General features: G+C 41.3%; 1 protein-coding gene across 1 annotated transcript in view; it reads left to right on the top strand.

The window, feature by feature from the left end:
* Positions 1 to 17,052, top strand: part of CDH7 (cadherin 7) — a 121,019-nt gene that overhangs the window by 5,341 nt on the left and 98,626 nt on the right. The window contains exon 2 of the mRNA XM_037035583.1: positions 5,233 to 5,638. Coding sequence (XP_036891478.1) covers positions 5,429 to 5,638 — 210 coding nt within the window. The 5' untranslated portion in view covers positions 5,233 to 5,428. The remainder of the gene's footprint in view (positions 1 to 5,232; positions 5,639 to 17,052) is intronic.

The raw sequence follows: 17,052 nt of genomic DNA on the forward strand, positions 1-17,052 counted from the left end.
TCATTCACCCTTCCTAAGGACTCGTCAACCATATGCTGCTTGTCAACACACAGTCCAGCATTGGGGCAGTCGTGGAAATGACAGTGTCCTCCCAGTAGGCAAGAGTGGGATTTTTTACCCCATTTTGTTATTGTTACAACTATGATGCCTTGTACTGCTATGTTTTATAGACCAGCCAACAAACACCAGGGGGCACATTGGTTAGATTCTGGAGGTGTTTGGAAGTCACCCATCATGGGTGGATGGATCTGTGTGTGCATGTGTGTGTGTGTTCTCATAGGTTACTTTCTGTAAAGCACACTGACAGTCCTCAAATATTATTTCTAACATCGTTTTCCCTAGAAAATGTGAATTGGTGAATTTATTTGGGAGCTATCGTGTTTCACCTAACTATGAACTATACTCATCTTTAAGAGAAAGGTATAACTTCCTTAAGTCAGTATTACTGACAGGTAAGAAACTATGTTAGTGTTGAAACAGACACCAAGTATAGTTCGAAACAGTTTCAGAAGACCCGCTTCCGGTGCTAACTTCAGACACGAAGCCTGGGCAGCTGTTCCTAGCCCATAATTCAGAGGAACTGAGATGGCCTAAGAGCTTTAACAGAGGTAAAATTAAAGCACTGGCTATTTATGCTGGGCTGCAAGAACACATCCCAGTTTAAGTGCCACAAAAACTAAAATAATATATTTTACTTGAATGGAATCGATAGTCATAGTGTATAGCTAAAGTTACTTCTAGAAGGCAAATGGCACTGGCACTTTTTAAAAAGCAGGTTAGCATATCTAAGGTAATCGGTGGTTAGGGGTGTGTTTACATATGCCACTCCTCTGGTCCCATGTGAACTGAAGTGGCTTGGCTGAATCTGATATATTCCATGCAACTGGCCATGTTTTTAGCTTGTTGCCTTTAATTTAGATGCGGCAGGGCCCGGAAGATCTGTGCTTTTACTAATTTACTACTGGTGTGCTGATTCTTAATTTTTTTTGTTACGGGATTTTTAGTCATTGTTTTGAGGCCTGAACAAAACATTTGATTAAGTACGTGATAGCGATTTGATCTGATTTTTAAAAGTAGTTTCACAGAGTTCAGTGGAGCAGGGACTCCAAGAAAATTTTACGATAATGAGTTCATTTGGTAAAATAATATTAGCTACTAAGGTTAAATGAATAATAAACTCTCTACTTGGAAATAAGTGTTCCCACTTAGCTAAACAAAAACAATTGGAATGAGAGGCAGCATGATAAAGTGATTTCAGGTCAAATAAATGATTTTAGTTTAGTAAGTACTGCTCGACTGAGTCTCACCCTCTTTTTTCCGTTTGCTTCAATCATTTCGTATTTCCTTTGTGAGGTTTCTTTTGTATTCTCTGGATTAAGGTGTGTTGTGATGATCCCAGTATTACTTGTGGTTTTCACGTATGTTTTTGTTTGGGAAAAAATGTCATAAATGAAAAAATACAGGTTTTAGCTTTAAAATATCAGAGAAAAAAACAACACTTTCTAAATCTTATTCAGATAATTTCTTTGATTTGAGATTGTTGTCTTGCAGGCGTTACCAACACTCTCTCAAACCCCCGTGGCTGACTGCCATTCAGCTCTCTCTCCTCAGATACAGGCTGTTCCGCGTTTCCTCCTGAAAGTTCTAATGCAAACACGTGTAACTGTCGAGAAAGGACACAGATGTGTGGAAGTGAACTGAACTGTATGCCACACATCAGTTCTCTGCACTGTCTTTCGTTCTGACCTAGGAACAGTGACCACGTCCACTCTCCAGACCTGGATAGTAGGTCACTCTCCTGAGCTATGTCACTGAAGACCAGAGGACGCACAAGACAGATTGGGTGCAGCTTGTGTCCACTGTGACTTGCCCCTTGTATAGTGGGGGGGGGGGAGGAGTAGCAGAAAGGAAGAGGATGAACGATATGTAGGATAGAAGGTTGCAGGTGTTTCCGTTGGGGCTCACTTGTGAGGTGATATTTAACCCACTGTGAAAAAGTCAACAATTGGGATTGATAGTGTGCTCAAGTTCATTTACACATAAAACATTATTGGGGTACCTTTATATGTGTTAACATCTGTGGGAAGGTAGCAAGTCTGCTTGGAGGGTTATGTAATAGTAAATCTCAAGTTCGAGTTGTGGTTCCTTATGTTTGATGACCATGGATAACTGGAGGTAAATGGTTTTTTTACACTGCTGTGGCTTTCTTAAATCTCTCTGCCTTTTATCTTTAATTAGTAACAAGGCACACCTTTTCATAGCTTAAAAAAGCCAGCAAAATTAGTTCTATATAATGGTCAAAAGCATAAAAGTAAGGCCTGTAAAAAACAGAGTTTAAAAATAATTTAGTTCAGCTTCCTCCTTTGCAGATGTTGAAAATTAACTTCCAGTGGAATCCAAGGTCCCACAGAAAGTGGGGTCTTCAGGACCAAGGGCCCAGTGTGCCTCCTCCTGGCCCAGATCACCTTTGTTTTCTTCCTTATCAGTGAACATCCTCAGTGAGCTGGGGCAAGTCTCTCCAATTCCGACATCAGTCTTCGACCCATAAAAATACAGAGGACATGCCTTCAGGAAGCTGCTTCCCTATTACATTCTTTTTGAAAAAAGTATTTTGGTGCCATTGTGTGTCCCCATCTCGATTTTTTTTTGGTTCATGATTCAGAAAGTTCTCTGGCACTGAACAGAATTCTTAAGGCTGTTTACAAACACCACTTCCCAAACCAATGTTAATAGAACTCCCATCGAACTGAAAAATATCCTCGTGATAATAACAACCCCAACAGCTATTCGCTTTGGTGTTTAGTTGTGCTAGCCACTGTCCTGAACTCTTCCCAATTTCCTGATTTAATCCCATTATGAAGTGGGTGCCATTCCAGCCATTGTTTTACAAGTGAAAAACTTGAGGCTTTGCCTTTGCAAAGGACCTTCTTAGAGTGTGAGTGGCTTGCCCAAGACTGTAGAGCTAAGACAGGAAGACTCAGAATTTGCATTTATTGGATGCATTTCCCAGTCCTTAAGCGTGTGCAGTTATAATAACCCCCCCAAATTTGACCCCTCAAAGTTCATTCCCTACTTCGTTTTCTAGAAGTTGGGGCCATTTTCATACCAAAGCCATGTTATCAAGTTCACTTAATGCATGAAGGAGTCCAGATAGTATAGTTTAGCTATATCACATTAAAAAAATTTGTCTCCAGGGTCAAAGTATTTTTGTCCTAGTTTTTATGAAAAATCATTCTCTCTTCGGGGAAGAGGTGGTTGACACTGGAAATGTTCTTTGGCCACAGGTTTCCCACACTATGCTCCGTCCTGTCCCCACAAGGATAACACAACCCTCCTTGTCCCCCTGACCTTTGGTGGCCACTAGCACAGGAAGGGCACATAACTATGCTCCTCACCATGCTGAGAACTATTGCTACTGAAGGCCGTTCCCCCGAGCTCCTGACTGTAATTCCTGGCTCATCATAGACCATCACATACACCAGTGCACCATTGCCCACTTTAAGCACCTTCTTTAATTATAGAGAACCTGTCTCAGGTGGGTTAGTTAGCGCAGACTTCCCTACCATGAACTTTGAACCTCATCAAGGGGCTGGCATTGGGATACCAGTACCTGATGCCAAGTTACTTCTTGTTTGTGGTGGTTAGTCTGGAATAAGACCTTCTAGAGTGGTTTCTAAACAGACCAATTTCATTGTCACTCCTTAGATGGGAGACATGGATTTGGGGAGATATGTTTGGTACCCCCATCACAGTTTACTCATTTTGGTGGTTCTCAGCATATGTCAACAAGTAGCCGTCTATTTTGCAGGTGCCTGGATTATTTTGCAATGTCCTATGGAATTTCAAAACTTTGTAGAGATATTTTAACACAAATAGCTTCACTTGAGTAGAGGTCAAAGTCAGTGCAACATATTGTGTTTCTTCCATTGTGTGGAAGAAATATTCCAACATATTTAATGAATTTCACCTTCTACTTATATGGCATTTTCTATAAGCAATTTGACAGCCAGAAACTGTAGTAACAGACACTCCTGGTAGAGATAGGTAGAAAAGGTGGAAAAGCTTATAATACAAAGATAGTGTATTTTCTGCTTTGACAGGGAGCTATCATTTCAAGCTGTTCTTAAAGTTGTATTTTTCTCCTCTCTCAAAAATAATAAGCACATGTTAATCTTTCACTCTAATTATCCTATTGTTGATTTATTTATAGTTAGTCAAATGAATGCATGAGCCAAAATACAGCACAGTGATTTAAATGAGCAGTTTGTCATAAATTCTCACTCCTCTGTGTTTTGGGGTGTGTTTGAAAGTGTGTTTTGTAACTGATTTTATATCTCTTACATAATCAGAATTCTGTAACTGAAATAAGTAGACCTTAGGATAAAAGGTGTTTTTTTCCCTTTTCTGTGCTGCTGATCCTGCACTTCCTGGGTATTTGCCAATAAAGAATGGGGCTCACGAATGTGGTTGAGTTTCCTCCCCCCTCTCAGGGGCTATAAGATTTAATCCCATAACTGTGTCTGGGGGAAGGGCCTGCTGTGCATGAGCCGAGCCAGGAGATGTCTGTTTAATATCTATGGAATCACAGCTCACTGCAGTGAAAGAGCACCCAACCCCCTGCTACCCAGCATCCGTGACAATAAGTTTGGGGGGGGGTGGGCAGGGGAAACCACTGAGCTTTTCAGCTGATCACAACCAAATCGGAGCACATCAAAACAGCTGGTGTTCTGTGACTCAGAATGCATCAGCCGAGGCTGAATCGCCTCATGCGTCTTCCTTTCTGCAGTTTCACAGAGGAGGTTTAAACCAGCACATGTCCTTCCCATTTGCTTAAATCCCTGCTTTGAGCTGCTTTCCTTTCATATTCTAATACCAAGGCATGAAACTGCCTGTGCTATAAAAAATTACATAAGTAAAGGCTAGCATTAAGATGATTTTTTCAACTGATGTTGCTCCATTTGCGTACAATAAACCATATGCTCCAATAGACTGCCCTAGAAGAAACAGCATTTTAAGGCTGCTGTATGGAGTGAGAATAATTTTGCATCAGCACGATTTATACAGCTTACAGACAGGCCGATAGTGATTGTACATTTCCATCTAAGTTCCTAATTTGGTGTTTCCTGCTTGTACAAATAATGACACCTTGGCAATACCAGTATGAAGTTAGTCAGTGAAAGTTCCAAGTTGTGCGTCTTGGTTTCTGACACCAGTCCGTCTTCATCCCGACAGGAACCTCTTACACCACTCTTCGGCGGAGGCTGCTCAGCTACCGTGACCTCCTCCGGTGGAACCCTCTACAAATCATCATCTCTGGACTCCCAGCTGACACCCTGCCGGAGGCAAGGGCTGCCAGGCCAGCTGGAACTGTGCCTTTTCTGTTGTCAAGGTTTTCTTCTTACACAGGAAAAAGAAAGAAAAAAAAAAGATGAAGTTGGGCAAAGTGGAGTTCTGCCACTTCCTGCCCCTCATTGCTCTCTTCCTGTGCTTTTCTGGGATGAGCCAAGCGGAACTGCCAAGGTCCAGATCGAAGCCCTATTTCCCGTCGGGAAGGCCCAGGACCAAGCGCAGCTGGGTGTGGAACCAGTTCTTTGTGCTGGAGGAGTACATGGGGTCAGACCCCCTCTACGTGGGAAAGGTAGGGCACCTGGCCTTTTGAAGTCACCAACGATCATTGGGAATGTCTGTGGTTGGACGGAGAAGTGGTGGTTTTCGCTTTGGGGATGCAAAACACGCACCTATCGCCCCTGTGACTAGTGTCAGAGGGTGTTTGCCTTGGTGAGCCACTCCGAAATTGTAAGACGAGTATTATTCACGCAGTGAAGCCATAACCTAGGGAGCCATGCTTCACTCCTGGAAAAGGCGGGGGGTCTACAGATGCCTCACTGTCCTTGATTGTGGCACGGCCCAGCATTTCTACAGTTAGAGCAGGAATGGTCACTATTAAATGAAGAGTTGTGGGTATTTATAACCAGTTGCCTTCACATCTTTTTGGGGCAGTAGCCTGTAAATGTTGCCCACACTAACTTTACGCTTCTATAGTCATTCTGGATACTTGCAGTTTAAAAACTGCAAAGTGAGATGACCAAGTCTCTTGTCTTTAAACGAACAATTTAAACCTACTTTTTTGTAGCAGTGGCCTGGTTTTGATGGATGCTTTAAAATCTGCTTTTTAAAATGGCCTTTGGGTGGACAATGGAGGTGAACAGAAGTCAGTCAGAAGCCACATTAGACCCATGGCAGGTTGGTCGTGGTGTATTTGCTTGGTGGCCAAGAGATCGCCAAACTGAGCTTTTTTGTGTGTGTGGCTATCTTTTTTCTGGCTATGTGGGCGGGATTTTCATTCGAGCTTGTTCTGCACCGAAGGGCACGTAGGAGAACTTGACCTTTCCCCTAACGCGCTCGTTCGATGGGTCCCATTCCTAATGTGTTGCAGTTTTGATATTTTCATATTTGTCAAAATCTCCCATACTTCTCAATTTGGTGATGAGCATGGTTTTCTAAGCAGAATGCTCTCACCAGGAAATCTATACATCTGTGTTTTTGCTTTTCACGTTGTCAGTGTATATGTCCATTTCTGAAAGAGCTGATGAATTTGCCTATGAGTACATTTTCCACTTTGAATGACGGAGGAAGAATCTTCGCAGTTTGTTTATTTCATGGGTCATGTTTTCACTTGAATACACCTCCAGGAAGGGTGCAAACCTATTTTTGTTGATGAGTGTCTGCCTAAGTCAAGGTAATCTGTATTATATTTACTGTTTTCTCTGAATGCCTCTACAGTTTACAAGTAATGACAGACACTTATTGTAAAGGAAAGAATCTGAGTGAGGTCAAGGTTTCTAGGGATGTGGATTTGGTTTTTTTTTTCTAGCCCACACGGTGCATGTGTCTGCACCAAGAAAAGATGTGTGAGCACACAAATGTTTTGTGTGCACATCTGGTTTTTCCTGGCCTTTCTACTTTTTCAGCAGTACCATCTTCTATAGTATATAAGTGATCAGTTTCCCAGTATCCCTCGTTTTCTTGTAAACAAAGGGAGAGTAAGCAGCTTCATGCATTGTTGTTGACTAACGATCTAGCTCTTCAGTTCATTCACATTTAGTGAACATTTAACAGTTCATCAAACTTTCCTTCCATGGACAGGTTTATAATATTCAGCTGATTCATAAATAATTAGTAGTTATTGGTGAAATCACACTTTTGTGAGAATGTAAACATTTTCTAAAGACCACTGTTCTCATTCATTTCATTTTAAATGGAGTCGCCTGAGCGAGGTTGACATTTTGAAGTAAACATAACTTAAAAAATATTTTAAAACACCCTTCTTTTAAATTTTACAATCTTCACACAATAATTCCGAGTGTTTGTATCTAAATAATCCCTGCGAGTCCATTTAAAATTATGAAATGCGTGTGCTTAAGGTTCCTTACATTTCAAATTCACATGGGCACTGTTGTTACTGTTTTTCTAAGGAATTGTGGGGTGACTGGGTTAGCACAAGAAATATTCTGTGCTTCCCTTTTAATTAATAGGAGACCGTCACTTGGCAGATGGTATGTGACAGGAAACAAGTTTATGTTTGTGCCCTGTGTGGTGTACATTGGGAGTTCCATACGGAGGCTCACAGTAAAATGCTCAGGATGCAAAGAGGTTAAAAAAACGATTCAATGACTAAAATATTTTTAAAAGGCCATCACTTAATTTGGGATGGAGAGAAAATTTACAGACAAGATAAACAAATGAAAGGACTAACAGGGACAATTTGTATTTGCTTGGGGACAGGTGGCAGAGAACTGGAGTGTTTGGGGCTGTATATCCGAGATGACAAAATGATACTTTTCACCATTTCAGGTCGAAAGTCTGAATGAGCAGAGGTATGAGAACAGCGTTGACCTCGGTACATTCCCTTGCGTATATGTATAGTAGATATATTTTCTCTTTTTCTAAGTTGAGGGAGGTAATGACTATGGCCAGAAGTGTTTATAGGACAGACGGAACTAAAAATTAGAGATGGAAGTGTGGATGAGTGGATACGCAGGCCATCATGGGAAAAAGGGGAGAGGCTAACCATTCCTTTTCATAGACATGTATTTGACCGGTACTGGTTAGATGGCCACACTCAGTCTTTCTGTCAAGCTGTGGCTACTTGGGTCGTTCGGAGGATACACATGATGGCCCTGATGAACTGGATGGCTGTTTGGTTGTGTAGTGGATTGAGTACAGTGTGGGTCACACATTACCTTCAGTGTTATTGCTGAATCCGCCACGTCCTGCCAGTTCTAGAACTTTGAGTACGGGCTTCCTCATCTCTAAAATGGGGATAATGATATCTACACATCAAGTCTCACAATGAGCGCAAGGGAGATAAAAATGTTTAGAACATGCATTCAATTAATTTTGACATTATCTATTTCACTATCTACTAATTACAAATTAACTGATTTATAGATAATCTATTGTGTTATATCTGAAATGTTATCTTTGTGACCCTTCAGATGAAAGCAGGCATTGTTTTAAGAACTATGTAGTATTTAAATGCACTTTAGTTAATTAGAGGAACGGCTTGTGTTGTATATGCTTAGAAATATATCATGTCTTTATATTTGTATATGACTAGACTCTGGCCAAATATAGTTAGTGGATGAATGATTCAATGCTTATACAGGGATTTCAAATGTCAGAGAAATCATGTATGTGTATATCAGATTTTAGACCTTTGAATTTGGAGGCAGTGGGCGATGGCTGATGAGATAAATAATTAAAATTTGGTTATTAAGACACTGAGGATAATAAAATCACAAGATGACTGGTAACATTATTGTAGCCAATGTACAGAGTACTTTAACATAACTCAATACCTAAGTAGAGCACTTTGTTGAAGGTGCCAGGAGTGCTTCTAGAACCTTCTCCAGGAGATCCCAAGGCATGTATTTGTGGGCTGCTTTATAATTTGACCTTTAACATTAGCATCCCGCCATTTTCTTATGATACAAGTTGAGAAACTGCTGCCTTCAAAGACAAAGATTTAAGGAAAGAGTTGTTATTATTTTGATAGAGTTTTTTTTAATTACGGTAGAACTGACATCTAACATTACGTTTTAGTCACACAACATAATGATTCAATATAGGCCTAAACTGTAAAATGATCACCACAACAAGTCTGGTTAGCATCCATTACCCATTACCCTGCACAGTTACAGGTTTTTTTCTTGTGATGAAAACTTTTAAGATCTATTCTAACAATTTTCAAATATGCAACGTAATATTATTAACTATACTGATCATGCTGTATGAAGCTCTGTTTTAAAGAATAGAAGTGCACTTTTCCCTGGGAATGTTTGATCATTAGCATCAGGCCTGTTTTCCCTGTCCTTTTGTGGGGAGAGTGAGTGGACTCCTTCCCTGTCTGCCTGGGGTTGCCTGGGCCTGAGCTGGCTGTCGTTAGTACCGAGGCACTGCTAGCTCGCAGCCGTCTCACTGAACGGCTGAGTCCAGTTCTTTTCTAAGTCCAGTCTTTTCCTCACCTTGGCATTTCTCACTTAACGTCCCCCAACCATCTGACACACAAATTTGTCTACGAAACCACCCGGACTGTGTTGCAGGGCTTAAGAGTTTTTCATCGCTCCGAACCATAATGGGCTGCCAGGCTATTGCTGCGCTGTGGGCCATTACTTTCCCTGAAATGCCTGCTCTGTGCCTCTTCCACAGTCTGCTCCGCTGGCTGTTAACATCACTCTTGTCCTTCCTGCTACTCCCCTTTCTTCCCTACTCATTCAGGGGGAATTTACTCCATTACCCCAGACAAAATTGATGCGTAGAAATTCAGTGTGGGATTCACTTGGCTTTCCTGTCAGCTTGCACACCCAGTGTCGGTGAGCATTTTCCATGCATTCTATTACACCTCCACAGTATCTCTCGCGAAGAGAATCTCTGTCCCCTGGTGCCCAGGGCTAGCTAGGTTCAGGATTCCAGAAAAGAAATGTTCATCTTGAAAGTAGGTCGTGTGAAAAAATCGAGGTAGGAATGAGATTACGTAACTGGGCAGATTTCTGTTTGATGCACATGAAAGCAAATAATCCTAAGTATTTATTACTGAGTTCAGAGTATATGTATCATGGTAAAACATGCATTTTATAGATTTTGGAGTGAAAACCCAACAGGAGTCTCCTCTCAGTATATTGATTAACCTGAAGTTGGCTCCGTTGTAGGAGGAAGCAAAGGCAGTGTGTTTTTTCCTACAGATGTGTAGAAAACCCATTTTTGTAATAGCCTTAGAACCAGAGTGAATTGTGGAGACCCTTGTTCTGATCGTGTTCCTTTGTGTTAGAAATGTAAAGCCCCTGGCGGTGTCAAGGGGAATTAGGGCGTGGATCAGCTCCGTGGGAAGTAAATAAGTTCCTATGTTCAGAAATACTTCTTGGCGGTTATTCTTAGCTTTTATAATACTCTATACAGCTATCAAGTATTAAATGCATTTTCTCCACATAGAATTGGCAATTTAGTTTTTGTTTCTTTGCAATCATCACAAAAAGCAAATACATCTGATTTTGCCACCGGATTGCGGAAGCCTACCATTTATTCATTTTCACATCAAAGCTCTCTTAGGTTAGAGATGAAGGTTATCAATACTGAAGCCTGTACCAGGTGAGACTACAAAACTAGAAGCTAAAGGAGAGGTGATTGTAGTTAGAAACGTAATTACACTCCAACTAGACCATCTGGACTGGCTCTAAATTTTGTGATTATCTGCATTGATCAAAATCATTTAAAAACACCGTCTTCTTGAACTCTTCTTTGTGTTTATGTATACCTGTCACCCATTTGGTGATAGGAAAAGCACAAACAAAAATAAATCTACACTAGGTGAGTTTTTACTGTGTTTCTTTTGAGACTGTAAGTACAAGACAAGAGATACAGTACAATGGTGGTGCGGGGCCGTTCTGTGATACACATGCTGTAATCGCATGACAAGCTGGATGTGACATGCTGGTTGATACAGAGTCACCGTCTCCAGCTGTCTCTGTAAATCACCAAGAGAAATGACAGAATTAGACAAACAGCAGGACAGTCACTGAGCCTTCGCTGGCTCAGGCATGGATAGGTAACTACTATATTGGGAGAAATTTCATCCTAATCTGCATGCTTCTTGTATGATTTATACTGATGATCTGTCCTAGTGATTGTGACCATTGAAGAGAAACAGTAGTTTATATAACTATGCTCAACACTGTGTCCCACAAGTTCTTTTGCATGTCACTCAGCCTATTTTTCTCCATGTTCACTCACAACCCCGTGCCCGGTCTCCTTTCTCCTCTCAGTACTTCCCAAGTGCCTGCCCTGTGATAGGTGTTGTGCTAGATGGGAGAATTTAGAGAAAATGAACTCTGCTTCTTCATAAAGGTCACAGTCTGGTTAGGAAGCTATTCAGGTAACAGGGTGGCAAGGGCAGGCAGTAAATGTTACAGCTGATCTGCCTTGGGGGCAGGACAGAGGACGGAGCAGTGGATTCCTGGAGCCTGAACCAAGGCTTGCTTGGGGGTACCTGGTGGGCGTACCTCTGTGACTGCACAATCCCTTTACACAATCTTCACATCAAACAAGTTATCTTCTTTGAAAGTAGGACAGAGTAGGAGATCAACAAGTAGAAACCCTAAGTAGCACTTTCACGTTTCTCGGTGTTGTGAACAATGTTCTAAAATAGAGGTGTCTGACCATTTGGCATCTCTGGGCCACACTGGAAGAAGAGTTGTCTTGGGCCACCCATTAAGTACATTAGGACACAGCCCTGGCCGGTGTAGCTCAGGGGATTGAGCACGGGCCTGTGAAGCAAAGGATTGCAGTTTGATTCCCAGTCAGGGCACATGCCTGGGTTGCAGGCCAGTTCCCAGTGGGGGACACATGAGAGGCAACCATATATTGATATTTCTCTCCCTCTCTCCTTCCCTTCCCCTCTCTCTGAAAATAAATAAATATTTTTAAAAATCCATTAGGACACATAATTGCAAAACAATCTCAAAATGTTTTAAGTAAATTGATGACTTCGTTTGGGCCACATTCGCAGCCATCCTGGGCCACATGTAGCCTGTGGGCCTCAGGGTAGACAGCCCCGCAAAACATAAATTCCTACCCTCTTCTTGGTAAAATGGAGATCTAGAGGTAAAATTTTTAAATGTTTTATTTTGAAACAATTTCAGACTTCCAAATAAGTTGTATTCATTTAAAACTCAACCTCTCCAAATGTTAATCTTATGTGACTACATCATCTACTATTCAAACCAGGAAATGAACATTAGTATAATACTGATTATGTCAGCAGCCATACTTACATTTCCTGTTTGTTATAATACAGGGTTTCGCTGGTAGCAGCCAGTGTAGAATTACTTCCTGTGTCTCCTTAGTCTTTTCAGTTGGGGGTAGTTCCTCAGCCTTTCACATGGTCGTTCTCGACCAGACCGTGAAATGGTAGCGCATTTCTCAACCTGCTAGAGCTCTGGCCAGAATACCACAGCACTGATAGTGCGCCCTTCCCACTGCACCTTGTCAAGAAGCACAGGACATCGATAGGACTCATCTGGAGTGATGTTGACTTTGACCACCTGGGTCAGGTGGTGCCTGTCAGGGTCCTCCGTTGAAAAAGTGTATCTGGAAGTTTTGAAATCCAGACTGGAATTATGGGTTGGAATTCATGCTAGCTCTGGCTCTGGGGGATACCCTGCGTGCTTCATTCATGCCCACTGTCCACTTCTAGGGTGAAGAGTGTGTTCATCTGAAACATGATCAAATTTAAACCTATAAACTGTCAACTAGTGTTCATAATTCTGTGCAGTAGTTGGTCTTATTTCTCAAAAATTCAACTTTCATAATTGTAAATAAAATATGGTTTTGGAAAATAACAAATAGAGTCAGCTAAGGTAAGAGAAGTATCTCTAGAGAATGTCAATCTAAGGTGTCATATTTTAATAAATAAGAGAGTTAGAATCTAAACAATGAACAGAATTGTATTTAATGTTTGAAAAGATTTAGTAATGACAGTTACTCCTAATGATTTATTTAGAGCCTATAACATTTGTTTCATAATCAATACTGATTAAATCTTTGAAAAGCCTTGTGAGTTAAAAAGAGGTATTCTTGTATTGCAGATGAGGTAATAGATACATTTGAAAGTAAAATAAGTAGAGTGAGGGATCATTAGAGCTATAATTTAGAAAAATTAAAAAGCAAATCTGGGTAATTATATTAATTGTGGAAAGTAAGTTTCTGAAAAATATGTTAAGATGTTTCATGATTATGAAAATATTTTGATTAACTGCAAAGTATCAGGTTTAGTTTCATTATTATCAAGCCCTTTTATCATTTTTTGAAATCTTTACCTTTAAAGAAGGCATGTATTCAAGAAAGAATAGATACACTTACATGGCTCCTAAATTATTACACATTGATTCTGAAACTTAACAAATATTGAAACTGAATAGAGTTAGAATAACAAGCAATAGTGATATTGTAGAGATTAAAATGGTATTTAGCCTGGACATAGGAATATTAGAAACGTATTCTAGAACAGAAATTTTCAGGAGAGGGTGTGTAGAAAGAACATACCATTGAGAGTCTGTACAAAAGAAAATATTTAGGGCTTTTGTTTAGTTCTTTCAAAATCTCATCCTGGCCCTGGTTGCTGTGGCTTAGTGAGTTGGAGAGTCATCCTGTAGACTGAAAGGTCACAGGTTTGATACCTGGTCATGACACATTCCCAGGTTGCAGGATCAGGGCACATATGAGAAGGCAACACATTCAATCAATATTTCTCTCCTCCCTCCCCCTCCCTCCTACTCTAAACACAGTGAAAAAATGTCCTTGGGCGAGGATACAAATACCTCCTCCTTTACAAATTCTGGTTTCTGGTATGTGCAATATACCATACATTGAAGGAGTTTTAACTCATGCAAGTGTGTTTTCAGGTAAGTGGGAAGGCCACTAGCCCATCCCAGAGGGGGTCTTTAAACCATAAAGAACCTTTTGTCACTAGCTGACCCTAACTGCAGAGCCATGTCCCAGTGAGCTGGTGTGGGCCCAGGGAGGTTGTCCTGGATGGAGACACGCTCAGAAGGTGGCTTAGCTTCCTTTCGCACCTCATGGCTTTGCATTTCAGTATAAGGGGTGGTCTGAACGCACTCCAGTGAACAACAGCTAGAGAAAAGGAAAATGGCAGGAAAATAGCTGCCTTGAACTCAACCTGCCTTAGGTCTTCTCAGGCCAAGGACCTGGGAATTATCTGTCGTGTCACCACAGAGGGCCCAAAAGATCCGAGGAAAAGCAAGAAAGTGCTTCGAGGCCATCTACATTCCAAGTTAAGCTGGAATTCTGTAAGAGAAACGCAGAAGAGTGATTTCCCAGGATGGGGCTGTGTCCCTGGAATGGCAATCACAAGACCCAAAATGATGAACATCGTCCCAGCAAGTTCTGTGTGTAAACAGTGCACAATTATCCGATAAGAATGCTTTCCTTGGAATGTCGACTTATCAGTTAAAATGCTGACATGTTTTAAGGTATTTAACTGAAAACACACAATCAAGATTTGGACAACACGTACATAATGCTCACCAGATGTGAGCTGGGAAGACGTGGGATGATTAGTAGAGAAAGCAGTCAAACCATGCTTGAATTAGGTTTTTCGGATCCGTGAGTCATCTAAGAGTCCGCAGTGGAGTGGGATGTGCGTGGGGAGTAGATGATTACACACTCTGCGCTCGGCTCTTTGAAATGAAGAAGAAATAACATATCTGAGAAACTCGACTCTGTATCTCACATCCACTCTCTCCCTGACACGGTTTAAATAATTTCCCCAACCGCGTCCCAACAGAATGGAATTTGGGTAGCAAACTCATTTTGCTTGTTCAGGATAAGTAGGTATTGGTAAGTTCTGGTCATGAGAGTTAATGTAATGATGGCTAGGAAAAGTGAAGCCACCAAGGGTTAAAAATGATTACTGACGGGTTAGATAAGAATTATGACGTGGCTATAGTGCATAGTGAGAGCTTATTTGCAATGTTAAGGTCATGCATGGAGTGACCATGTATAAAGGAATACAGAGCCATGTCTAAAATAGGAAGAAAGTCAAATTGTAGAGCAGATACATGGCTTGGAAAAGTGTTTTTATGAAGATTAGCATAAAATGGCGTCGTATAAAGCTTGATGTAGAAATGAAAAGCATAAGCTTTATTGCAAAGGATGAGTTATCTTTTTGGTGGACCACCTGCACACCTGCAAGACTTTTACCTACAGCACAGCAGCTGTGCTCGGCGAGTTTGAGAGAGCGGTTGTGCCGTGTAATGACCTGAAACAGGACTGTTTTTCCCATTGATTAGATCATTTGTGGGAGACGTGAGGACAATCGAGGATGGGTAATATATACAAATGAATGAGGGTTCAGGGTTAAGGGCTGACGAGGCAGTGTGCTCCGTTTCAGATCCAATTAAGATTTCACCGTGGAATTTATGATGAAAAACATAGGGAACTGATATGCACATGATTCATATCTTGTCTTGTATATTGTTTTCAGAGGGCTGCTCTCGTCACACTGTCTGCAGCTTCTGATTAATGTTTAAGCTTGATTTCTGTACGCTCTGGGAGCACTGATAAAGCCTGGTTTTTCATGCCACTTCATTTGTAACATTCTACCCAGGGCCCAGGGGTGTGCAGAAGACAGGAAGCTTAAGGAACAAGGGTTTAAGCTGCGCCACAGGCTTCAGCTGTCCTGCGGTCACGCTCCGTGCTCTTTTTCCTAGGATTGACCCCTCTTGGAATTTAGCAAAAAAATAAAGTATTGGATATAGTTTCAGTTGTGAGAGACACATGATCCCATATGGTGATTTTTTTAAAAAATCCCATGTGGCCTTAATATTGACATAGAAATATTTACATGATATTAGTTATTTGCATCAAAAAGAAGACATAATATATTCTCTTTATTTTTTTAAAAAACACACATTTTCTCCAGTTCTTCCCTGAATTCTGGAGCTTGCTGTGCGGCACCGCTGACGGGTGGCGACCAGGCAGCCTGAGGTCTGTTAGGGCAGGACTGCTGGGGGAGACCCAGCTGGAGTTCCACCTCCACCCCTCACCAAAGGGGTGACTTCAAGCAAATCACTGACTCTCTTCATTCATCCTCTTGTACAATAGGAGCAATAGCAACAACATCACACAGCTGTTGTGAGCATAAGAAGCACCAGGGAGAGACCGTTTCCAAAAGGGAGGAAGTTTCCCCTGGGAAGGAATCAGTGCCTGTACTTGGTCCCAGGCTGCTTAGCGACTGCACGGGATGCTCACGGGTTTCGGGGCCTTGCGGGGAGACGGATTTTAGACCACTCTGGTTTTCAGGAACTTGAATTACATTTTGCTATTAAAATAGTCAAAGGCAGAGTTTTGTGGGGGGGGGGGTTTGTACTCCCCCCCATGTAAAGTGAGTGCTTGAAAAGATTAAGTTACTATTCTTTCATTTCAAGTATTTTGCTTGTCTTGTCCACTACTGTCCTCATACTTAGCTTTGCTTTTTTTCATTAATCCTCGCCCAAGGACAAGCTTATCGATTTTTAGAGAGAGGGGAGGGTAAGGAGAGAGAGGAGAGAAACATTGATTGGGTGCCTCTCAGATATGATGGAAGGCTGAACTTGTAACCCAGGCTTGTGCCCTGAATGGGAATTGAACCTGTGACCTTTTGGTTTACAGGACGATGCTCCAGTGAATGAAGCCACATTGGCCAGGGTGCTTTATTTTGGGGGGGGTTTTGAAGTCCCCAAATATGATGATCAGGATTAAATTTTAATAAGTTTTAATTGATCTAAAACTTAGATCTAAACCCCCCACAGGTCTCCCAGCATGCTGCTTTGGGTTTACAAGTTAAAACAGCATTTTTTTAAACTTTGGGTGGGCCAGAATGTTTGTTTTTTTTACTAAGATGGCTCCAGTAGTCACTAGTTATTTTTCACTTCTTTCAATACAGTATAGTTAGATTATACTGTGACACCTGTCATATCAGCGTGCATTTAAAAAAAA

This window comes from Sturnira hondurensis, unplaced genomic scaffold (genome assembly GCF_014824575.4).
Source record: "Sturnira hondurensis isolate 20B ecotype Veracruz unplaced genomic scaffold, ASM1482457v3 Scaffold0001872, whole genome shotgun sequence".
NCBI classification, from domain to species: Eukaryota; Metazoa; Chordata; class Mammalia; order Chiroptera; family Phyllostomidae; genus Sturnira; species Sturnira hondurensis.